Source organism: Protopterus annectens, chromosome 5.part1 (assembly GCF_019279795.1).
Source record: "Protopterus annectens isolate FY-2018-M chromosome 5.part1, PAN1.0, whole genome shotgun sequence".
NCBI classification, from domain to species: Eukaryota; Metazoa; Chordata; order Ceratodontiformes; family Protopteridae; genus Protopterus; species Protopterus annectens.
Genome location: NC_056736.1, coordinates 746,033,192 through 746,058,300, shown reverse-complemented (window position 1 = coordinate 746,058,300; position 25,109 = coordinate 746,033,192). Strand labels below are relative to the sequence as shown.

The 25,109-nt window shown below is 42.5% G+C and overlaps 1 protein-coding gene across 1 annotated transcript in view; it reads left to right on the top strand.

The window, feature by feature from the left end:
• The window catches only part of C2CD3 (C2 domain containing 3 centriole elongation regulator), a 2,415,762-nt gene that overhangs the window by 2,351,249 nt on the left and 39,404 nt on the right, over positions 1-25,109 (top strand). The window contains exon 38 of the mRNA XM_044072855.1: positions 22,302-22,410. Coding sequence (XP_043928790.1) covers positions 22,302-22,410 — 109 coding nt within the window. The remainder of the gene's footprint in view (positions 1-22,301; positions 22,411-25,109) is intronic.

The window sequence follows — 25,109 nt, the reverse complement described above, 5'->3', positions numbered from 1 at the left end:
TATCTCCTTGCACAATTGAAATCTAAGGTGGATGCTCTGGCGGAAGGTATTGAATGTAAAGAGTTGCATGATTTAGTTCATGTGTCTGAACAAGTGGGTAAGCATTCTTTGCAATGTGGTTTTGATGCTGTGCAGGCCTCCTCGAGGGTGGCTGCCACTAGTTCTGTTCTTCGCAGGCACGCCTGGTTGAGGGATCAGAATTTAGCTGAGCATGTTAAGACAAGGATTTTAGATGCTCCTTTACAGTCTGATGTGTTGTTTGGTTCGCCTGTGGAAGCAGTTTTAAAGAAAATGGAAGACAAGGCTAAGTCTATGCAGACTGTTAAAGATTTTTTGCAGGTGCAACCTCCAAAGTTTAGCAGAAATTGGCCTACTAAGGGATGGACATATCCTGCTTATGATTCCCAGTCTAGGGGTAGGTCTAGACGGGGTAGGGGCAGAGCTCAAGGTTCTTTTAGGCCTAGAACAGGGAGTTCTCCTGCTCAGACTTCTGGTGAGGGCAGGGGTCAGTCCTTTCGTAACAGACCCAATGACCTGCCTTTTCAGCTGCCAGTACATTCTCGTCTGGCAGCTCCTTTGGGAGGAAGGCTGTCTCTTTTCAAAGAAAATTGGGATTTAATTACTCAAGACAGATGGGTTTTGGATATCATTCACCACGGCTACAGGTTTTATTTCCATACCTTGCCCCTTTCAAAGGCATGCCAGACGTTCCTCCTCCACAAAGAAAAGAGGCTCACAAGCAAATTTCTCTGTTACTCCAAATAGGGGCCATTCAGCCAGTCCCTGTACCAGAAAGAGGCCTAGGATTTTATTCTCGCCTGTTCCTAGTACCAAAGAAGGGGAACACGTGGAGACCAATTTTGGATTTATCTATCCTCAACACTTATCTGGACATTCCCAAGTTCAAAATGTTGGCGTTACAACAGCTTTTACCTCTGCTGGGCAAAGATCACTGGATGGTAACTTTAGATCTCAAGGAAGCTTACCTTCATGTGCCTATAAGACTAAGTTGCAGAAAGTATCTGCGTTTCGAGCTGGAAATTCTCATTATCAATTCTCTGCATTGCCCTTTGGCTTATCTACTGCGCCCAGAGTATTCACAAAGGTTCTGGCTCCAGTGATAGCTTACTTCAGGCTAAAAGGAATTCAAATCTATCCTTACTTGGACGACTGCCTGATTCTGGCTCAAGAAAAGGAAGACCTTCTACAGCATTTGGAATATGTCATAGCAGTGCTAAGATGCCTAGGGTATTCTGTGAACGAAATAAAGTCCAGTCTAGTACCCTCTCAAGACATGTGCTTTCTGGGTGTGAGACTGAATACAGCAGCCCAGATGGCCTTTTAACCCCGGACAAACAAAAGAATCTTTCCAGTTATTTCCACCAACTATCTCTTCAGTCCGGGCTGACTGCAAGGACAGTCCTTCAAGCCTTAGGGTTCATGGCATCTTGTATTCTGGTGCTTCCCAATGCCAAACTGCATATGAGGAAGCTGCAATGGTATCTCAAAATGTATGGACACAGCACTGCCAGGATTTGGACACTGTCATTCAAATAATACCTTGCATCCAAAAAGAATTTTTGTGGTGGGCTCAGGAATGTCACCTAAACAAGGGACTCTCTGTGACCCGGCCAGAGGCGAGTCAGATTTTAACGACAGATGCCTCGGACATTGCTTGGGGAGCTCATCTAAATGGAAAGTGGATACAAGACAAGTGGCCTGCCAGACTACTGCATCTACATATCAGCATGAAGGAGATGTTAGCAGTCCAGTTTGCATTAATGGCTTTCAAGGAGTTGCTGCTTCCGGGGCAGGTGTTGATTCTAACAGACAACACAACTGTCATGTGGTACATCAACAAACAAGGGGAACACATTCTTATCCTCTATGCAGGCAAGCAATGATTTTATGGGAGACTGCGCTCAGCTTGCAACTAACTCTTCAGGCAAGGTTTCTGCCAGGAGCACAGAACTCCTTAGCAGATGTGTTAAGCCGACAAATCATGGATCCCCACGAGTGGAAACTGGATCTTCATGTATTTCAGAAATTGACAGTGTCATGGGGAACTCCAGACATAGATCTGTTTGCTTCTCCACTAAACCACCAGCTGCCAAAGTTTTGCACAAAGGGGTTTCATCACACAGCTTGGAAAGTGGATGCTCTTTCTTTCAGTTGGAAAAATCTTCATGTGTATGCCTTTCCACCTCTGCCTCTTCTCCCAAAGGTGCTCCTAAAGGTCAGACAAGACAAGCCAAGGATGATTTTAATAGCTCCAGATTGGCCTCGGCAACACTGGTACCCACTACTAAGGAGTCTGGTAAGGAAGCCTCCATGGCCTTTACCTTTGATTCCACACCTGTTATCTCAGAAGGACGGTCACCTGCTCAATGTCAAGCTTCACTCTCTTCATCTAACAGCCTGGCATATTCTGTTTTGAAACACAGCAGGTCTCAACTTCCTCAACAAGTTTTAAATGTGATTATGGAAGCCAGAAGACCTAGTACAAGGAAAGTGTACGAGAAAATGGAAGAGATTTTTATTTTGGAGTGCAGCAAAGAATTTGGAGATTTCTGAGCCTAATTTGAGTGTGGCTCTTCAATATCTTACTGAGTTATTGGACAAAGGTTTGTCCTTCTCTTCCATTAAGATTCATGCTGCAGCAATTTCAGCTCACTATGATTGTGACCCACCATTGTTTTCGCATCCTTTGTTCAAGCAGTTTCTTAGAGGGGCAAAGAATATAAGACCCCCACGTAGAGCTCCTACTCCTGCTTGGGATCTCAATTTTGTGTTGGAAAAACTTACTCTACAACCTTTTGAGCCTGCGGCTACTGCTGAATTGAAATACTTGTCATGGAAGACTGCTTTTTTGTTGGCTATTACTTCTGCAAGAAGGGTTTCTGAGTTGCAGCAGGCCCTTATGGCAGTAGAGCCCTTTTTGATTTTCCATAAGGATAGGGTATCATTACGTACTAATCCTTCCTTTATGCCTAAGGTGGTTTCTAGTGTGGCTTTAAACCAAACTATTCATTTGCCTACTTTCTATGCAGATCCCCAAAATAAGGGAGAAAAGATTTTGCACACTTTGGATGTACATAGGCAGTTACGTTATTATTTAAGCAGGACTAAGGATTTCAGGCAGTCTCAGCAGTTGTTTGTTTCTTTTGCTTTGAGTTCTCAGGGCAAGCCTGTGTCTAAGCAAACTATTTCTAAGTGGATTGGGTTTTGCATTTCATTTTGTTATTCCCATCATGGCAAGGAGATTCCAGCTGGGATTAGGCCTCATTCCACTAGGGCTACTGCCACTTCTACAGCATTTCTAAGGGGTGGCAACTAAGGATATTTTGGAGGCAGCTACTTGGAGTTCAGTACATACTTTCTCTAAGCATTACCACCTTCCTCTCTACTCTAAATCTAGGGCTAGTTTTGCCACAGCTATTTTGCAAGGCATGTTGACAGCTCCTGCTTCCTTATGATTTGCCAGCCTCCTTACCTCTGCTTTGGGATTCTACCCAATGGTTAGGACTGCAGCAATGTGGAATGAAGAACATAGTACAGTTTTGTACCTACCATAAATGTAGATGTTCGAGGATCCACATTGCTGCAGTCCAATTTACCCTCCCTCCTTCCCCTCTGTGTTTAGGGGTGGTGGTGTGGGTTAGGCTATATTCTTGTACATTTGTATATATTGTATATATGTTTGGTGCAGGGTTTTTGGTGTTTTTGGTTTAGGCCTTGTCTTTTTAGGGTCTTCTGACATCTGGGGCAAGAAAAGACTGAGGATATGACGTCGGTCATGCGCATTAGTACCCTGACGTCCTGACATCAGTCTAATGCGCCTTGACCGACGTCAGCCATATACTTTGGTATTCGGGCCGACTGGACAGCGGACTACCCCCAATGGTTAGGACTGCAGCAATGTGGATCCTCGAACATCTACATTTATGGTAGGTACAAAACTGTACTTTTATAAGAGAACAATGGGAGCACAGAATTGGGCACACCGACTGGAAAAGCAGTTTATAAGAGAACAATTGCAGCACAGAATTGGGCAGAGACTGGAAAAGCAGTTTATAAGAGAACAATGGGAGGACAGAATTGGGCACAGACTGGAAAAGTAGTTTATAAGAGAACAATGGGAGGACAGAATTGGATACAGAGACTGGAAAAGCAGTTTATAAGAGAACAATGGGAGCACAGAATTGGGTACAGAGACTGGAAAAGCAGTTTATAAGAGAACAATGGGAGCACAGAATTGGGCACAGAATGGAAAAGCAGTTTATAAGAGAACAATGGGAGCACAGAATTGGGCACAGACTGGAAAAGCAGTTTATAAGAGAACAATGGGAGCACAGAATTGGGAACAGACTGGAAAAGCAGTTTATAAGAGAACAATGGGAGGACAGAATTGGGCACAGACTGGAAAAGCAGTTTATAAGAGAACAATGGGAGCACAGAATTGGGAACAGACTGGAAATGCAGTTTGTAAGAGAACAATGGGAGCACAGAATTGGGAACAGACTGGAAAAGCAGTTTATAAAAGAACAATGGGAGCACAGAATTGGGCACAGACTGGAAAAGCAGTTTGTAAGAGAACAATGGCAGCACAGAATTGGGCACAGACTGGAAAAGCAGTTTATAAGAGAACAATTGGAGGACAGAATTGGGTACAGACTGGAAAAGCAGTTTATAAGAGAACAATGGGAGGACAGAATTGGGCACAGACTGGAAAAGCAGTTTATAAGAGAACAATGGGAGGACAGAATTGGGCACAGACTGGAAAAGCAGTTTATAAGAGAACAATGGGAGGACAGAATTGGGCACAGACTGGAAAAGCAGTTTATAAAAGAACAATGGGAGCACAGAATTGGGCACAGACTGGAAAAGCAGTTTGTAAGAGAACAATGGGAGGACAGAATTGGGTACAGACTGGGAAAGCAGTTTATAAGAGAACAATGGGAGCACAGAATTGGGCACAGAATGGAAAAGCAGTTTATAAGAGAACAATGGGAGCACAGAATTGGGCAGAAACTGGAAAATCAGTTTATAAGAGAACAATGGGAGCACAGAATTGGGCAGAAACTGGAAAAGCAGTTTATAAGAGAACAATGGGAGCACAGAATTGGGTGCACAGACTGGAAAAGCAGTTTATAAAAGAACAATGGGAGCACAGAATTGGGCACAGACTGGAAAAGCAGTTTATAAGAGAACAATGGGAGCACAGAATTGGGTACAGACTGGAAAAGCAGTTTATAAGAGAACAATGGCAGCACAGAATTGGGCACAGACTGGAAAAGCAGTTTTTAAGAGAACAATGGGAGCACAGAATTGGGCACAGAGACTGGAAAAGCAGTTTATAAGAGAACAATGGGAGCACAGAATTGGGCACACAAACTGGAAAAGCAGTTTATAAGAGAACAATGGGAGGACAGAATTGGGCACAGACTGGAAAAGCAGTTTATAAGAGAGCAATGGGAGCACAGAATTGGGCACACAGACTGGAAAAGCATTTTATAAGAGAACAATGTCAGCACAGAATTGGGCCAAACTGGAAAAGCAGTTTATAAGAGAACAATGGGAGGACAGAATTGGGCACACAGACTGGAAAAGCATTTTATAAGAGAACAATGTCAGCACAGAATTGGGCCAAACTGGAAAAGCAGTTTATAAGAGAACAATGGGAGTACAGAATTGGGCACACAGACTGGAAAAGCAGTTTATAAGAGAACATTGGGAGCACAGAATTGGGCACAGAGACTGGAAAAGCAGTTTATAAGAGAACAATGTGAATACAGAATTGGGCACACAGACTGGAAAAGCAGTTTATAAGAGAACAATGGGAGCACAGAATTGGGTACAGAGACTGGAAAAGCAGTTTATAAGGGAACACTGGGAGCACAGAATTGGGCACAGACTGGAAAAGTAGTTTATAAGAGAACAATGGGAGCACAGAATTGTGCATAGACTGGAAAAGCGGTTTATAAGAGAACAATGGGAGCACAGAATTGGGCACAGACTGGAAAAGCAGTTTATAAGAGAACAATGGGAGCACAGAATAGGGCACACCGACTGGAAAAGCAGTTTATAAGAGAACAATGGGAGCACAGAATTGGGCGCACAGACTGGAAAAGCAGTTTATAAGAGAACAACGGGAGCACAGAATTGGGCACACCGACTGGAAAAGCAGTTTATAAGAGAACAATGGGAGGACAGAATTGGGTACACAGACTGGAAAAGCAGTTTATAAGAGAACAATGGGAGCAGAGAATTGGGCACAGAGACTGGAAAAGCAGTTTATAAGAGAACAATGGGAGGACAGAATTGGGCACCGACTGGAAAAGCAGTTTATAAGAGAACAATGGGAGGACAGAATTGGGCACACCGACTGGAAAAGCAGTTTATAAGAGAACAATGGGAGCACAGAATTGGGCGCACAGACTGGAAAAGCAGTTTATAAGAGAACAATAGGAGCACAGAATTGGGCACAGACTGGAAAAGCAGTTTATAAGAGGACAATGGGAGCACAGAATTGGGCACACCGACTGGAAAAGCAGTTTATAAGAGAACAATGGGAGGACAGAATTGGGCACACAGACTGGAAAAGCAGTTTATAAGAGAACAATGGGAGCACAGAATTGGGCACAGAGACTGGAAAAGCAGTTTATAAGAGAACAATGGGAGCACAGAATTGGGCACAGAGACTGGAAAAGCAGTTTATAAGAGAACAATGGGAGCACAGAATTGGGCACAGACTGGAAAAGCAGTTTATAAGAGAACAATGGGAGCACAGAATTGGGCTCTGACTGGAAAAACAGTTTATAAGAGAAAAATGGGAGGACAGAATTGGGCACAGACTGGAAAAGCAGTTTATAAGAGAACAATGGGAGCACAGAATTGGGCTCAGACTGGAAAAACAGTTTATAAGAGAAAAATGGGAGGACAGAATTGGGCACAGACTGGAAAAGCAGTTTATAAGAGAACAATGGGAGCACAGAATTGGGCACAGACTGGAAAAGCAGTTTATAAGAGGACAATTGGAGCACAGAATTGGGCACAGACTGGAAAAGCAGTTTATAAGAGAACAATGGGAGGACAGAATTGGGCACACAGACTGGAAAAGCAGTTTATAAGAGAACAATGGGAGCACAGAATTGGGTACAGAGACTGGAAAAGCAGTTTATAAGAGAACAATTGCAGCACAGAATTGGGCAGAGACTGGAAAAGCAGTTTATAAGAGAACAATGGGAGGACAGAATTGGGCACAGACTGGAAAAGTAGTTTATAAGAGAACAATGGGAGGACAGAATTGGATACAGAGACTGGAAAAGCAGTTTATAAGAGAACAATGGGAGCACAGAATTGGGTACAGAGACTGGAAAAGCAGTTTATAAGAGAACAATGGGAGCACAGAATTGGGCACAGAATGGAAAAGCAGTTTATAAGAGAACAATGGGAGCACAGAATTGGGCACAGACTGGAAAAGCAGTTTATAAGAGAACAATGGGAGCACAGAATTGGGAACAGACTGGAAAAGCAGTTTATAAGAGAACAATGGGAGGACAGAATTGGGCACAGACTGGAAAAGCAGTTTATAAGAGAACAATGGGAGCACAGAATTGGGAACAGACTGGAAATGCAGTTTGTAAGAGAACAATGGGAGGACAGAATTGGGCACAGACTGGAAAAGCAGTTTATAAGAGAACAATGGGAGCACAGAATTGGGCACAGACTGGAAAAGCAGTTTGTAAGAGAACAATGGCAGCACAGAATTGGGCACAGACTGGAAAAGCAGTTTATAAGAGAACAATGGCAGCACAGAATTGGGCACAGACTGGAAAAGCAGTTTATAAGAGAACAATGGGAGCACAGAATTGGGCACACAAACTGGAAAAGCAGTTTATAAGAGAACAATGGGAGGACAGAATTGGGCACAGACTGGAAAAGCAGTTTGTAAGAGAACAATGGGAGGACAGAATTTGGGACAGACTGGAAAAGCAGTTTATAAGAGGACAATGGGAGCACAGAATTGGGCATAAAAACTGGAAAAGCAGTTTATAAGAGAACAATGGGAGGACAGAATTGGGCACAGACTGGAAAAGCAGTTTATAGGAGAACAATGGGAGCACAGAATTGGGTACACAGACTGGAAAAGCATTTTATAAGAGAACAATGTCAGCACAGAATTGGGCCAAACTGGAAAAGCAGTTTATAAGAGAACAATGGGAGTACAGAATTGGGCACACAGACTGGAAAAGCAGTTTATAAGAGAACATTGGGAGCACAGAATTGGGCACAGAGACTGGAAAAGCAGTTTATAAGAGAACAATGTGAATACAGAATTGGGCACACAGACTGGAAAAGCAGTTTATAAGAGAACAATGGGAGCACAGAATTGGGTACAGAGACTGGAAAAGTAGTTTATAAGGGAACACTGGGAGCACAGAATTGGGCACAGACTGGAAAAGCAGTTTATAAGAGAACAGTGGGAGCACAGAATTGGGTACAGAGACTGGAAAAGCAGTTTATAAGAAAACAATGGCAGCACAGAATTGGGCACAGACTGGAAAAGCAGTTTATAAGAGAACAATGGGGGCACAGAATTGGGTACAGAGACTGGAAAAGCAGTTTATAAGAGAACAATGGGAGCACAGAATTGGGCACAGACTGGAAAAGCAGTTTATAAGAGAACAATGGGAGGACAGAATTGGGCACAGACTGGAAAAGCAGTTTATAAGAGAATGATGGGAGCACAGAATTGGGCACAGAGACTGGAAAAGCAGTTTATAAGAGAACAATGGGAGCACAGAATTGGGCACAGACTGGAAAAGCAGTTTATAAGAGAACAATGGGAGCACAGAATTGGGTACAGAGACTGGAAAAGCAGTTTATAAGAGAACAATGGGAGGACAGAGTTGGGTACAGACTGGAAAAGCAGTTTATAAGAGAACAATGGGAGCACGAAGTATGGCTCCCAGCTATGCCATAAACTCCAGAAGGTTTAGGATCTTTTGCTTGAGTGTGTTTGCATAGGTGCTTTTATACACCAAGCAGACCTCAAAGAATTTTCTTCAGGTTGATGGCAAATGTTGGTGGTATGATGGGGAAGAAAGAGGTAACTAGGAACCTACGTTTTGGGTGTGTAATGAGTTGGCACATGTTAACATTTCCTTACAGAGTCCACTGTCAGAATTATTAGGTGAGCAAATGGCTGTAACTGAAATGATTCTTTTGAGCTGGTCCACAGGATCCAAATTGCCCAAACATGATATATGGCTGTGTTAAGTTTAATTCTGTTGGCTGACAAAAAAGCAATTCCTAGAAAAGGGAAATGAAAGTTTATTTCTTTCTTTTTTTTTTTTTAAGCTTTTCTCTCCAGGCCTCTGCTGAAAATGTTCTCTTATCCATTCCAATTTTCCTGGTAATCAATACATAAATAAGCTCTAAACCAACTGCATTTAAAGTATTGAATATATGAAAGTATTGAATATTATAAAAGAGGGAAAAGAACTGGAAGAGGAATCTATAGAAAAGGGAAGGGCAAATTACAATGGAAATTGTGGGAACAATATATGTGAAGTAATGTTCAGTAGCAGGAGGAGGAATGAGCTTTAAGGAAAGGCAGGAATTCAGCAACTAAAAACAAATGCTAAATATTTGGCAATGGGTGCAGACCACAAACAGCAAAATAGAACAACAAAACACTGGATCTGAAGTAGTTAACTTCATTTGTTCATCAACCTGTGGGTATCTGATCCGAATCAGATCCGAGCCGGCAGCTTTATTCAGCTAAGATCCGAGCTCCAAGCTCCTACCCCTTACCCATAACACCCTGCCATCCCTCTGTGTCCTCAGATCTCGTTTGCCGCGGCTTATTCAAGCATCTGGAACGAGTTTCCAAGTTTAGGGCTTCGTGAGTTTATATCAAAATTTACTTTTTGACCTAGTTTTTAGTTTAATCGATAGACGAGTGAGTGTTGTTTCCCTTTTCTCTTAAATTGCTAAACTTGTTAGTAATTTTTTTCTATCTTTTAGTTAGTTTAGTCATCCCCCCGTGTGTGTGAAGGTGTGTGTGCGGGTTGGGCCTATCTTTTGTTACCATGTCTGAGGCCCCAAATGCAATTCTTTCCAAATGCACCGAATGTGGCCATAAGCTATCCCCAGCGGATGGCCGCACCCGGTGTATTATCTGCCTTGGGGTTGACCATCTCTCCTCGGGCTGCACAATTTGTGCAGCCTTCAACCCCAGGGCTTTGAGGGACAGGAGGTCGAAGCTGATTCTGGCGGGACTTCTGCCCCCGGACTCGGCTTCGTCCTCTTCTTCCTCGGCGGCCCCGGCTGTGACCGCGGCTGTCCCGCCTTCCATCCCTGCTCCCCTGGCCGGGACTCACCCTCCCACCTTAGCTCAGGAGGAGAGAGAATCTAGGAGGGAGAAAAGGAGAGAGAAACACCACAAGCGGCGGGCCGAATCTTACTCCTCGGCTCCGCCGGCTAAACAGACAGCCTCTCCTAGGACGTCCAGGCCTTCTCCTTCCCGGCTTCATTCACCTCGTTTTTCCCCAGAGCCGGAGGAGGAGACCCAGTCGCCTTCGAGGTCATTGAGGCGGCACTCCAGGCCAGCCTCGGTGGCCTTGTCTAGATCTACTCGAAGTTTGTCCGATGCAGATATGGACCGGATGATGAGTCGGTTTTTCCAGGCCCAACTGCAGATGGGAGTGCTCCTGCCTCCCCCCCCCCTCCAGGGGGGAGGTAGCTCGACCCCATTTTTCACCCCGATTGCTCCTACTCCGACCCACTTCCGGGGTTTGGAGCCGTCGGATCTAGGTAGCATCGGAGCCGGGGGAGGCTCGGCGCCGATAGTACACCTTACTTCGGCTCTGACCGCATCCTCGAGTTTGTCAGGTCCCTTTTCGGATCCATGCTCTCGGAGCCGTGAGCTGAGCTTTGGATCCGGAGGTGTCAGTGTGTCTTTGGCTCTGTCTCGGTCGCAGCATACTGGCCCTTCGGATCCGATTGCATCGGTGCCGGCTCTGGTCCACGCCTCGGATCCGAGGGGACTGCTCTTGGGTCCCAGAGAGAGCAGTTCCCCTTCAGCGTTCGATGTTGTGGAGAGGGTCTTGTCGAGGGATTTGAGACCCCAGGCTCCTGCTACGGTTCCACCCTCCACTCCCTCTCAGACGGGCCTACCTCCTATCATCCGGCCCCAGGTACAGCCTGCACCTACGTCCCAGATGGTTCTCTTAGAGGAACAGTATGTGGTTGGTGAGGCATCTTCGGACAGCCCCCCCGAGGGAGGTTCCTCACAAATGTAAGTGCAAGAGGAGGCACTTGGACTCACCCGAGTCCCTGACAGAGCACACAGAGGAAGGGGAAGGTTCCCCAAAGGCACCCCCCCCGAGGACGTCTCCTTCGGAGACATTATGGAAATGCTTCGTATTAGAGGGGGGTGGTCAGCCCAAAAACTGTCCTCTGATGAGTCTGTGTTTCTGGAGGCATTTGACGCAGGCCCATCTACCTCTTGGGTGTCCCCTCCCGCCGATCCCCTGGTAGATCTGATCATTACAAGGGCATGGAAGGAACCAGACACTGTGGAGCCCATACAAAAGAGACCAGACAAAATCCTCAGCCCACCCACAGATAGGATGGTTTGGAGCAAGGGTGCTCCGGTAGATGCCATGTTGGTGGCGGCTGCCACCAAGAAGGAACTAGCCCAGGTCCACCCTCCTGACAAGGAATCTCGGACGATGGACCACCTAGGGAAGCGGATGTTTGCTTCAGCTACCTTCTCCATAAGGTCGCTGAACTATATGGCACATGTGATATGACTCCAGCGGGATCTCATCAAGGAATACGCCGGGTCGCCCCAGAGACCATGTCGGCCGAGGATAAGAAAACATTCTCAGCTCGAATGGCCACTCTTAAGTCCATTTCAAACACTTCTATGCGGCTTCTTTCCCATGCTACGGAAGGAGCCGCTAGAGCTAGCAGAGCAGGCATTGTCTTATGATGGCATGCTTGGCTCCGTCTCTGCGACTTTGCGGAACCCTTCAAGGTGTCCTTCGCAAGTACCCCTTTTCATGGCTCTTCACTGTTTGGCAAGACCGTCCGCGACACGCTGGTCCAGAGCGAGAAAGACGGGAAGACGTCTGCCATCGGGATCCGCTTCTTGGCTCCCCAGAGGCCCTTCTCCAGGAACCAAAGGGGACAAAAGAAGATGTGGTTCCGGAAATCTCAACAGTCCCATTTCGCTCCAGACCCCTCATCCTTCAGAGGCAGAGGAGGACAGTGTGGACGTCGGCCCAGAGGCAGAGGTGGACTGAAGAATTTCGGATCGGCCCTCGCAGCAGCCCTGAGGGGTTACCCGACTGCTCCTCTCTGGAGGCAGTCAGGGGGCGTTTCTCGAGGCACCTAGCAGTTTGGGAGTCCATTACAATGGATTGCTGGGTGCTTCGAATCATATCCAGACGTTACACTATCCCCTTTCTGAATCTCCCTCTCAGACCCCAGAGCCTCCCCGATGTCCCACCCAATCAAAGGGAGGCAGCAGCCACAGAAATAAAGCAGCTGCTAGAAAAGAGAGCAGTCCAGCCCTTCCCCCAAGATCAATCCGGATCACGCTTTTACTCCAGGTTCTTTCTGGTGCCAAAAAAGATGGGGGACTTGAGACCAATCCTAGACCTGTTCACTCTAAACCTGTCGGTTGCCAAAGAAAAGTTCCAGATGGTCACCATTCAATCCATTCTCCCACTCCTGCAGGAGAATGACTGGATGTGTTCTATAGACTTCAACGATGCGTACTACCACATTTTGATGGACAGACAATCCAGAAGGTTTCTCCGCTTCTGTTTGAGAGCCAGCCACTATCAGTTCAGGGTCCTCCCCTTTGGTCTCACCACAGCCCCCAGGGTGTTCACCAAAGTTATGGCAGTTGTAGCGGCCCACCTGAGGCTTCAGGGAATACAGGTCTTTCCGTACCTAGACGACTGGCTCCTGACCGCCCCCACCAGGCATCTACTAAGTTCAGCCAGGAATTACTTCCTTCACTTGGCCTCTCATCTGGGAATCTCAATCAATCTCATGAAATCCTCCCTTCAACCAACTCAAATCTTGGATTTCATAGGGGCCAGGTTAGACACAAACCTGTTGAGAGTCTTCCTAACTCCGGACAGGCTTCGAACTTTGACACTCCACGTGCTGGCCCTCCTGCAATCCCCGGCTCCTCCAGCGGAATTGGTCCGGAGGGCGCTAGGTTCCATGGCTGCGGCCATCAGTCTGTCACCTCTAGCTCATCTAAACATGAGGGTCCTACAATGGACCTTGCAGGTTCAGTGGTCCATCCTGCAACATCCGCTAAGTGCATCTATCCCCCTCAGCAAGGTTTGCAGGAAATCCCTACTCTGGTGGATCTAGTCCTCAGATCTCCTGGAAGGGCACCCCTTCTCAATGTCCCCACCCCAAGCCACAGTGACCACGGATGCTTCTCGCCTCGGGTGGGGGGGGGGCACTGCATGGGCAGAACCTTCCATGGCACGTGGACCCACTCGGAGACCTTGTTGCACATCAATGTCCTAGAGATGAGGGCGGTGCTTTTAGCGTTGCAAGCACTCCAGGCCCTTCTTCCCTTAGGGACAATTGCAATTCAAACAGACAACATGTCAGTAGTCTGGTATATGAACAAACAGGGAGGGACCAGATCCTATCCGCTTTGTCGAGAGGCCATGAGAGTTTGGGAATGGGCGATCGCCACCAACCACTTTCTCATAGCAACGCACATCCCGGGTCGGTTGAACATTTTGGCAGACAGGCTGAGTCGAACCATCCTCTCACAGACGAGTGGTCTCTGAACATGAGAGTAGCGAAGCAAATCTTCCTCAAGTGGGGTCAACCTTATTGCGATCTCTTCGCGTCGCCTTCAAACGCAAAGTGCAGCGAGTATTTCGTTCTGCTTCCCCCACCAGGGGAATCCCCCAGAGACGCTCTAGTGCATGTTTGGCTATCCGGTCTACTTTATGCTTATCTGCCTCTTCCTCTGATGGTAAAATTCTTGCAGAAAGCTCGTCGGTTGGGGAGCAGAGTGATCCTCATAGCCCATTCTGGCCTCGTCAAACGTGGTTCCCTTGCCTATGGTCTCATCTAGTGAATCCTCCATGGATTTTGGATCCCACTCCAGATCTGATATCTCACCCCCTAGGGTTGACAACCCCAAACCTGGACAATCTCAAGCTCACAGCTTGGTTGATCCAGTTCAAATAATAGCTAGGACTCCCGGCATCCCCTCTTCTATTAAGGCTATTTTAGTAGCCACTCATAAGCCTTCTACTAGGAAGGTCTATAAGAGCAAATGGAAACATTTTTCGATCTGGGCGGAACATATAAATTTGGATCCCTTTACAACCCCGATACCAGCTGTATTAGACTTTTTGTCATATTTATTTGACCAAGGTGCCAGCTCCTCTACGGTCAAAGTCCAATTAACAGCGATTTCCCACTTTCATGTGGGAAGTGATCTCGGTCCTTTAGCTTCTTCTAAAATCTGCAAGACTTTCTTAAAAGGTACTTTCTTGTTAAGGATGCAGTCCCTCCGTGGGATTTAACTCTTGTTCTCCAGGCTCTTACTGGCCCTCCCTTTGAACCTGCAGCTTCGGTGGATCTAAAATATTTATCTTGGAAAACGGCCTTTCTCATTGCTATCACTTCGGCTAGAAGGGTTTCGGAGCTTCAAGCCCTTTGTGCCAAACCTCCATACCTGGTCTTTCATAAAGACAGAGTTTCCCTCAGAACCAATCCCTCCTTTTTGCCTAAAGTTGCCTCTGAGTCCAACATTAATCAATCTGTCAATTTACCATTTTTTTTCCCAAATTATCATAGCAAAGGTGAATACAAATTACATTCTTTGGACGTGCACAGACAATTGAGGTTCTACTTACACAGGACTGCTGAACATAGGAAATCTGAGCAACTCCTTGTATCCTTTGCTAAACCCTTTTTGGGTAAACCTTTGTCAAAAGCTACATTGTCCAGATGGATTTCCCAATGTATACTTCTCGCGTATGAGAGTTCTGGCCGACCTGAACCTGTTGGAGTTCACGCCCATTCTACTCGATTGATTTCTACTTCTGCTGCCTTTTGGTCCAGAGTGTCCTTGGATGACATTTGTTCAGCAGCCACTTGGGCTTCATCCCATACTTTTATTGCCCATTACAAGTTGGATATAATTTCCAGAGGGAGGGCGTCCTTTGGCTCTGCAGTGCTACAGAATATTCTTCCATGAGCACCTCCCAGGTTTTTTGGTAGCTGGGGACTCTGTCCCTCAGGTTGATGAACAAATGAAGTTAACTACTTCAGATAAAAAAGTTATGTACTCACCATAACGTTCCATCTGTGTAGGAAACTTCATTTGTCAGCCCCCCCTCCTCCGTCCCCCTGACCTGTAGTTCGTCCTTTTAGGATCTTTGTGCTTCTTTTTCCAGATGACATTAGGTTAGGATGTTTAGCTGATCCTTTGTTTTGTAGTATTCTATGATACTATAGCAAACTCGATCTGAGGAGAGAGAGGGATGGCAGGGGGTTCTGGATAAGGGGGAGGAGCTTGGTGCTCAGATCTTAGCTGAATAAAGCTGCCGGCTCGGATCCGATTTGGATCCGATACCCACACGTTGCTGACCAATGAAGTTACCTACTCAGATGGAACGTTATGGTGAGTACATAACTTCTTTTTGTACTCACAAGAGCACAAATAAATTTTATAATTTTGATCGTTTTCATTCAAAAATCCTTACAGCGAATACAGAAAATGTTAACACATAAATTTAAATTACATCAACATAATCATTTGACATTTGAAATAACATGGAACACAACAAATGCAATATATAAAAAAAAAAAAACATTTTAAAATGAATGTTAACTCATTTTCTTGTTGGCAAAAATTTTAAATAGCATTTACGGATTAATTTCAACTCAGAAAAACACCAGAGTTGAAAGTTAGTTGACATTTAAGATCTTTTACCTGTAAAATGTTGTGTCCACCTGTTAATACAGAATTCAGAATAGTAAAAATAAATTTATTGAATTTTTTTGCATGTAGTATTATGTTTGGTAAAAGCACTTTTGAAAATCTTGTTTTTTTAAATCAGTCAGAATTCTTTAATGTGTTCTCAAAATTGTTTTGCCTTGCTGACATAAAAACCTGGACAACTGCAGCACTGAGCTATGTGCGCTAAATAAGTGCAGTGACCTGTTAATGTAAACTCTCTTCTGACTATGTTGAAAAAACACAAATTTATCTTCATTTATGTATTTACACCATTTATGTTGCTTGTAAGAGAAATACACCCAGTGTGGTCCCTGCGAGATTGGTCATGTTGATGTCGTTTTATTTGATTTACTTCTTAAAATTTACTTGTTTTTTTGGTATGTAAACTGTGGTGCATCTCCCACTGCTCTATTTAAATCAAAGTTTTCCAACATTATCTTCCAGTTGTCACTAGTTATATTTTTAATTCTGTTACTGTCCAAACTGATGGGGGCACTAAAATTACCCTGTTTGGGCTTGCTTTTTGGTTGATCCTTGTGTTCGTTAGACCCCCTCCTCTAGTATGATGGGCTTATTTATTTATTGACATTTGTTAACTGGGTTTGTCCAACTGGGCTTGTGGCCCATTTTCAGTGGAGACCCAAGGAGAAAAGCTCCAGTAATACATTTTAAAAGTGGCTTTTTCTTTTCTTAATAACTTCACCAACCAGACTAAACACTAAATCTGGTTTGTAACACCTGGCTAAAAATATTTCTGCCAAAAAATGCATTTCTTGTATAAATTCATTTTGTATGGATGTTAATTTCAAATCTCTGACCAATTTTCTCACTATTTCGTTTTTTTTCCCATAAACCTAGGATGCAGACTATTACTGTGTAAGTAAGTTTGCGTTAATCTTAATTTCAAGTCTGCATGCATTTACATCCATAGTTGTAGTGTCTATGCAGTTTACTTTGTGGACAGTCTTGCCGAATGTAAATTTTAAAAATGGAAGTGCTGCTGTTTACTTCATTAACACACTCCATGAATGATGTCTCACTTCCATTCCAGATTTCCAGATGAAAGTCAAGTCGTCAATGAAACGTTCATTAAAAAAATACTTAAACAATGAATTTTGTTTAAAACAAGGTTAGTTCCTTGTAGAGCATGATCAGGTTTGTGAATAGTATAGCAGCTGCTGTCCCCATCACCGCACCTTTGATCTGATCATAAATCATGTTGTCAGATACAAAAAAAAATCCATTTTTCAACAGTAAATCCATTAAAATATAAACTGCATTGATGTCTTTATTTCTAAAACTAATAATTTAATTATGAAATTCTCTAAGATGTTCAAAACCCTCATTCTGTGGGATATTTTTGTGCAAAGAATCTACATCTAAAGTGAAAGACAGTCTCATTCCTGTCTAGTTCAAACATACTAAGTAAATCAAGTAAGTGGCGAGAATTTTTTATATACGTAAGTCTGTTCGAATCTTTTATATATGTAAGTCTGATTGAATCTTTTATATACGCATGTCTGTTCGAATCTTTTATATACACAAGTCTGTTCTACAATGCAGGATTTAATATCCCGTCAAGATGAAGACCAGTAAGTGATAAACCCATCCCCGGTCACGTTCCTCTTATCTACTGCCTGCCTCTGTGGGGCGAAATGGCAAATGTTTGTCAACTTTGTGGATTTTTGGGACGCCAAACAACAAGCAATAACGGCATGTGCCACATTTGTACATACCCTTCTGATAATTGTTCTTATTCAAAGGTAATTGCAATAGTGTCTTTAAATTGGGACCTTTCTTGAAAACTATTCTTGGTTTAGGACCCAAAAGCTTGTAAAGAGCCTGTTGTTGTAAAATAATGTACCAATTATAATTCAAAATATCACCAAGTTGACGTGACATGTCATTAAATTGAGTTAAGAAACTAGTCACATAATTATTGTTATTACTTGGTGGAGAAGACATTACATCACCATTAACATCTGGGTAGACAGAGCCAGTCATTCTATTGATCTCTGTATACCCACTAACGAGAATGGGGCCTAATGCCCCATTACATCTCTTCTCTATGACTTCCTTAATAATACGCTGGATCAAGTTAGCTGGATGTGGCAAATGCCATAAATATATTCAAACAGGCCAATATTTTTATATAAGAGGTATTAAATATGGTGTTTGTGATAAGTTTAATTGTGAAAGCCAAGGTGTAGTATACGTTGCTCTATGCCAATTGTGTTCTGCGTTCTATTTTGGTAAAACTGAACGTCATTTCAAACAGCGGCTCTATGAGCACATTTATGCCATAGCAAAAGCTAACAACACTAGCGCCTTGGCTAAACACATTTCAGAACATAATACTCATATGTTTAAATTTATGGTAGTACAACAAGTGCATAGAAATCCTAGGGGAGGGCCTTGGCACTCGAAATTTGTTATGGCAGTTGAAAACAAATGCTTATGCCTACCCTGGCATTAATGAAGCTTGTTCGATTAAATGCTTACTTAAATTAAAAGCATTAGAACGCTAGCTGTAATATATTTATTTTTTGAATATTTCTAATATAGTTTATTTTATATATGTATGTGATTTTTTAAAGTAATTTACACTTCAGTGTTTGTTTTTACTTTAAAGATTTATCTAATAAGTGAACATTCAGGTTTTAGGACGTTTTAAACTGTGAATTAGTAGTATTTATGGTTGCTTTTTTAATTGTCAATTAAATATTTTATTGGTGTTAATTGTTCTGCTATATAAGCAGTTTTTGGTTACAATTTTAGTGTCTGAAGAAGTGCACGAAGATATGTGCATGAAAGCGCTAACACAATAAATGTGTACCAGTGGACTTGTTTGCGTTCCCGTTTGTTTTTTCTTGGTTCAATTTTGTTTCTGGTTTATTTTCTATGGTGAGAGTATCCAGTCACCAAAACGATTAAAAGATGGTGAGAGTATCCAATCACCAAAATAATTAAAAGATGGTGAGAGTATCCAGTCACCAAAACGATTAAAAGATGGTGAGAGTATCCAATCACCAAAATAATTAAAAGATGGTGAGAGTATCCAATCACCAAAATAATTAAAAGATGGTGAGAGTATCCAGTCACCAAAACAATTAAAAGATGCAGGCAGTCAGTGCTGTGCACCAAGCAGGTTTCCTCACATCCTGTAGGGAGAAGGAGTGGGTGGACATTTCTGATGGCGAGTATGGCTCTTAGGTTACTGTGGAATCTTCTTCCGCTGAGCAGGATGAGGGGGCTTCAGTTTCTGATGACCATTCACTAACCTCCTACTCCTCTGACATTCACTCTCCTGGCCAAGCTCCTTCAGATGATGGGGATTCCCTTTTTTGTGACTCTCATTTGGAAGAGGTATCCTTAGAGGAGACCATTTTAAATATGGTGAAATGTTCTGAATTGGAGTCTAGGCAGATCTCTGTCTAAAAGAGAAATTACAGCCTTTTAGAGGTGGGCACTCCAGCCCCCTCTCCTGCCCCTCCAGTCCTAGAGACCTTTTTGGATGTTTTCAAATCAATGTCTGCAGCTCCTGGCTTACAGACTCCTGCTCACAAAAGGCCAGACAAATTCTGCAACGTTCCAGAGGACCTTGAATTTCTTTTTAAGAATTCTGTAACTGACCCTTTAGCTGTTTCCCTATCTTCTGACAAGCCTTCTAAGCTACTACCTAGTGTTGATGCCTTATGTTCAGACAAGGACACCAGGGCTGTGGATAGGTAGGGAATACAAGTTTACACTTCTTCTCTGTCCTTCAGGGAAAGAAATACCAGACCCAGATGACCAAATAACTTTTTTCCACCCTAATCAGTTTAAACAAGGCAGTGATGGACATGCAAGGTACAAAGTCTAAAGAACAAATTTCGCTCTTGGTAAATCAAGCCACTCAAGTGGCAAGACATGGTATAAAATGCAGCTATAACACTGTTGGGGCCTCCCCCATCTGCAAATAATGCCTGTTTACTCAACCAGCCCATGCCAGAAGATTTCATAGGAGGTTACTAGGCTAATGGCCCTAGGGCCTCTGCAAACCTAGCCATATCACACTTGTGTTCCCTATTTGACCTTGATTAGATGGTCATTATTCTCAGACCGAGTCTATGATCAGCACTGACTGCCCCTGCAAATTTCAGGGCTAATGTCCTTGATCCCCCCGACACACCTTGACAAATACCTTTTGTACAGAGCACGGGCAGCAGGCTTGTTCAAAACCTTATAGAAACAAGATACAACTATGAAATACTGCAGACAAATCCCTCTTACTGTTTTACCCAGATACATAGGAATTACCCAGCCAAGGCTGTTTCCTTTGTAAGAAGAGAATATAGACAGATCCACTTTTTTTTCAATAGACAAGATGGTCTTTTATGCCTTCCCTCCACTTTCTCTACTATTAAAAGTTTTACTAAAGATCCAAGAAGAAGAAAAACAAAAATTCTAAAAATTCTCTTGTGACCCCCTTTTGGCCAAAGCAGCCTTGGTTCCTCTTCTCTATCACTTGACAAGGGAAGTCGGCACAAACTACTTCACCAAGTGGACCTGATCATACAGCAGAACTTACCTAAGTATATGGATGACAGGATTCTGATCCTTTCCAGACACCAAATTTCTGAGGATGTACGTCTGGTTCTTCAGTGTGTCTCTGAGGGTCAGTTCTCCTTTCACACCTAAATTGGTAAAAGAAACATCTCTTAACCAGGCCATCGATCTGCCCACTTTCTTTCCCTTCCCACTGAGCAAAGGTGAAAGACTCCTTCATTCCCTAGATGGGCACAGGTAGCCAGGATTTTAGTTGGACAAGACCACATCTGTTTGTATGTCAGATTAACTATGTCTCTTTTACTGACTTTAGACTAGGCCACATAGTATATAAACAAACCATTGCAGTCTGGATTTCTTAGTCCCTTTCGTTGTGTTAGTTGCACCAGGGCAAATCTTTGCCCTGCTTTCTACGGGCTCACTCTATAAGCAGTGACCTCTTTGGGTGCCTTCTACAAAGGGGTAGATTCCAAGACAAACCTGGAAGCTGCTACCTGGTTATCTGTGCACACTTTCACTAAACACTACAGAATTGATGCCTTCTCCAGGTTAAGGGCAGCCTTTGTCAGGGCACTCCTTTCTGCCCCCTTTGTCAGGGCACTCCTTTCTGCCCCCTTTGTCAGGTCACTCCTTTCTGGCCTCTTGGACAGCTCTCGCCATTCTCATCCATCCTCCCTTCTGTTCCCTAAAACTTTATGAATCACCCATCTGTTTGAAAGACTGCAGCAGTGATTTCAGGCAGGACATAGTACATTTATGTAAGAACTTACACTATCGCAGTATTCCTTCCCCCTTTCTGGTCTGTTTTCCTCTTCTCATTTACAACTACCCTGGCTGGCAGACACCCTAGGACCGAGGGGGCCCTCCTCTCTCCTACTTCATCCCTCCTTGCTGACTACTCATCTCTCAGATGTCTTTGGGTTGCTGGCTTGGAAATAGTCTGAGAATTTATGCTTGTACACCTGTTAATAACTTCCACTCTTGCGAGCTGAGGTCATACATCAGACATATGCTCCAGGGAAGGTTAAAGCTTTAGTACCCTGGCCCACTGTCAGTGGTTAAAGCCCATTTATTTGGAATACTGCAAAAATGATGAGTTGGACATCATCTGATATGGTAGGTTCTCAAAAAAGTGTCCTTTATAGAGGTATTTGCTAATACTAAGAGGTCAGTCTAGGAGGATGAAGCCTGCTCCTTGGCTGTTAAAGATGGAATCCTGTTACAACAGAGTAACTTCAGAGATCTACTGTTAGGTTACTGCCTGCCATAGTTATTTTGCAGTAATATATTTTTGGGTGGGTTAAGATACATAGTTGCTTATTATTACCGGTAGCATTTTTAATGCTTGGACTGCAAATTTTGCCTGGCAGTGTAATTTTTATGCTGAAAATAACCACTGTGTTTTTTTTTCTTTTGTCTGTAAAACCAAAAATAAATCACAAATAATTATACAGTTGTATGGAAATGCCTTTATTTCCTATCCGCAGATTAAATGGTAGATGCATGTTTTACAAACAGGACCACAGTTTTGAACATACTTTCCGGTTTCAAAGACACTGATGGGTATTGGTGTTGTACTGTGTATTATTTTTTTCTTTTAGTTTAAAATGGAGTATGCTATGGTGACTGCGTTTGGTGTATAAGGATTTTTTGGACTACAGTGGAATATGAAACGCTAATACAAAAGCATTATAATTGTTTCTTAACTTGCACTGTTCAGATCTGAGCCTCTCGTCCTTCCTAACTTTTTCCTTCCAGTGCAGCATCTAGAAGCTTCAATGAGGGCTCTCAGTATGGCTCCGGTGTTCCCTGCTGCTAGTTCAAATACCGTAAGTAGTATTAAACCTTTATGCCATGTTTGCATTAAGAATGACAGACATGCACAAAAAATAAATAAATATCTACATGACTTGTCATGGAAACAAGAAATGGTATTCATAAGCATGGCATATGATTGCATAGGGCTGGTATGCTGTAAAGTGACATTCAACAACCCTACAGAATTCATACAAGTCTAGTTACACTGTACAATATGTGCATACATACCTACACTCCTGGAGAACTCCAGTACATGGTAAGTTTGCAAATGAAGATTCACAGCACGTTTCATGATTCGCATATCTGAGAATCCCAGAACAGAATGTGAAGTAGTGACAGAGATATATGGGGACTTAGCAGATGAACACTACAGAAAACAAAACTGGCAAATGAAATGTCCCATATCATGTGTGCGCTCAACAGACCATGACAGAATGTTTAATAAAACATATGCACAGTTGTATATATCTAAATAACGTATAAAACATGTACACAGTCACATATATCTAAATAACTTATAAAACATGTACACAGTCACATATACCTAAATAACTTATGAAACACATATAGTTACATATATCTAAATAACCTATAAAAAGTATACATAGTCACAGATATGTAAATAGGGTGGCTGCAGTGATGCAGCGGTTAGCGTTGCCACCTCATAGCAAGAGGTTCTCCGGTTCGATCTCAGCTGGGCTGCCTTCTGTGTGGAGTCTGCATGTCCTCCCTCTGGTCACGTGGGTTTCCTCCAGGTGCTCCGGTTTCCTCCCACATCCCAAATACATTCTGTAGGTGGATTGGACAAACTAAATTGGCCCTAGGCATGAGTGTGTGTGTGTGTGTGTGTGTGTGTGTGTGTGTGTGTGTGTGTGTGTGCCTTCTGGGGAAGGTTGGGAGCCAGGCTGGCAACTCGACACCATAAAACTCCACTGCCAATCATGAGTGGACAGGTGATCCGCTGTGGCGACCCCTAACCGGGAAAAGCCAAAAGAAGAAGTTACATATATGTAAATAACTTATAAAACATGTACACATTCACATATACCTAAATAACATAAAACACATATAGTCACATATATCTAAATTATAAAACATGTACATAGTCATATATATCTAAATAAATTATAAAACATATACATAGTCACATATATCTAAATAAATTATAAAACGCATGCATAATCACATATACCTAAACTTAGAAAATGTATACATGGTCACGCGGGTCTACTTCATTTGGTCGAAAGACAGTTTGACCTAAACCCACTTGATCGAAATTTCATTTGATCGAAAACCAGTATTCAAGGCAAAGAACAGGGATTTGTCCCCCTCCTCAATGTCGTGTGACCCTGGAGTTGGCATATATAGTTAAGGGGGTGGGGGGGGCATTTAAAATCTGAACTTTTTGTTTTATTTTCTTCTTTTAAAGGAAACTAGGTGGGGGTTTTGCCCCCCGCACCCCCCCTAACTGTATATATACTTACTCCAGGGTCGCACGACATTTGGGAGGGGGCAAATCCCAGTTTTATGCCTTGAATACTGGTTTTCGATCAAATTAAATTTCGATCAAATGAAGTAGACCCAGTCACATATATCTAAATAACTTATAAAACACATACATAGTCACGTACATCTAACCTGCAGAACATATAAAATAACTTACAAAATGTATATATAGTCATATATATCTATATAACTTATAAAACATATAGACAGTCACATATATTTAAATAGCATATAAAATGCATACACAGTCATAGATACCTAAATAATTTATAAAACATATACATAGTCATGTATACCTAAATAACTTATAAAACGTATACAGTCGTATATATCTAAATAACTTATAAAACAAATACACAGTCTTATATACCTAAATAACTTATAAAACATATACATAGTCACATATATGTAAATAATTTATAAAACATATACATAGTCGCATATATGTAAATAAGTTATAAAACATAACTTGTAAAACATATACACAGTCACATATACCTAAATAACTTAAAAACATATACATACTCACATATATGTAAATAACTTGTAAAGCATATACAGTCATATATACCTAAATAACTTATTAAACGTATACACAGTCATATATACCTAAATAACTTATAAAACGTATACATAGTCACATATATGTAAATAACTTATAAAACATATACACAGTCACATATACCTACATAACTTATAAAACATATACACAGTCACATATACCTAAATAACTTATAAAATGTATACATAGTCATGTATACCTAAATAACTTATAAATGTATACATAGTCACATATACCTAAATAACTTATAAAACATATACACAGTCACATATATTTAATTAGCATATAAAACATATACACAGTCGTATATACCTAAATAACTTATACACAGTCACATATATTTAATTAGCATATAAAACATATACACAGTCACATATATTTAATTAGCATATAAAACATATACACAGTCGTATATACCTAAATAACTTATAAAACATATACATAGTCACATATATTTAAATAGCATATAAAACATATATATACAGTCGTCGTTGTTGCGTCTTTCGGCTTTTCCCGGTTAGGGTTCGCCACAGTGGAACTCCGGTCCGCTAATGATTGGCAGTAGATTTTTACATGCCGAGTTGCCAGCCCTGACGCACAACCTTCAATGAAAGTACGCCCATTCATGTATGTCTCCACACA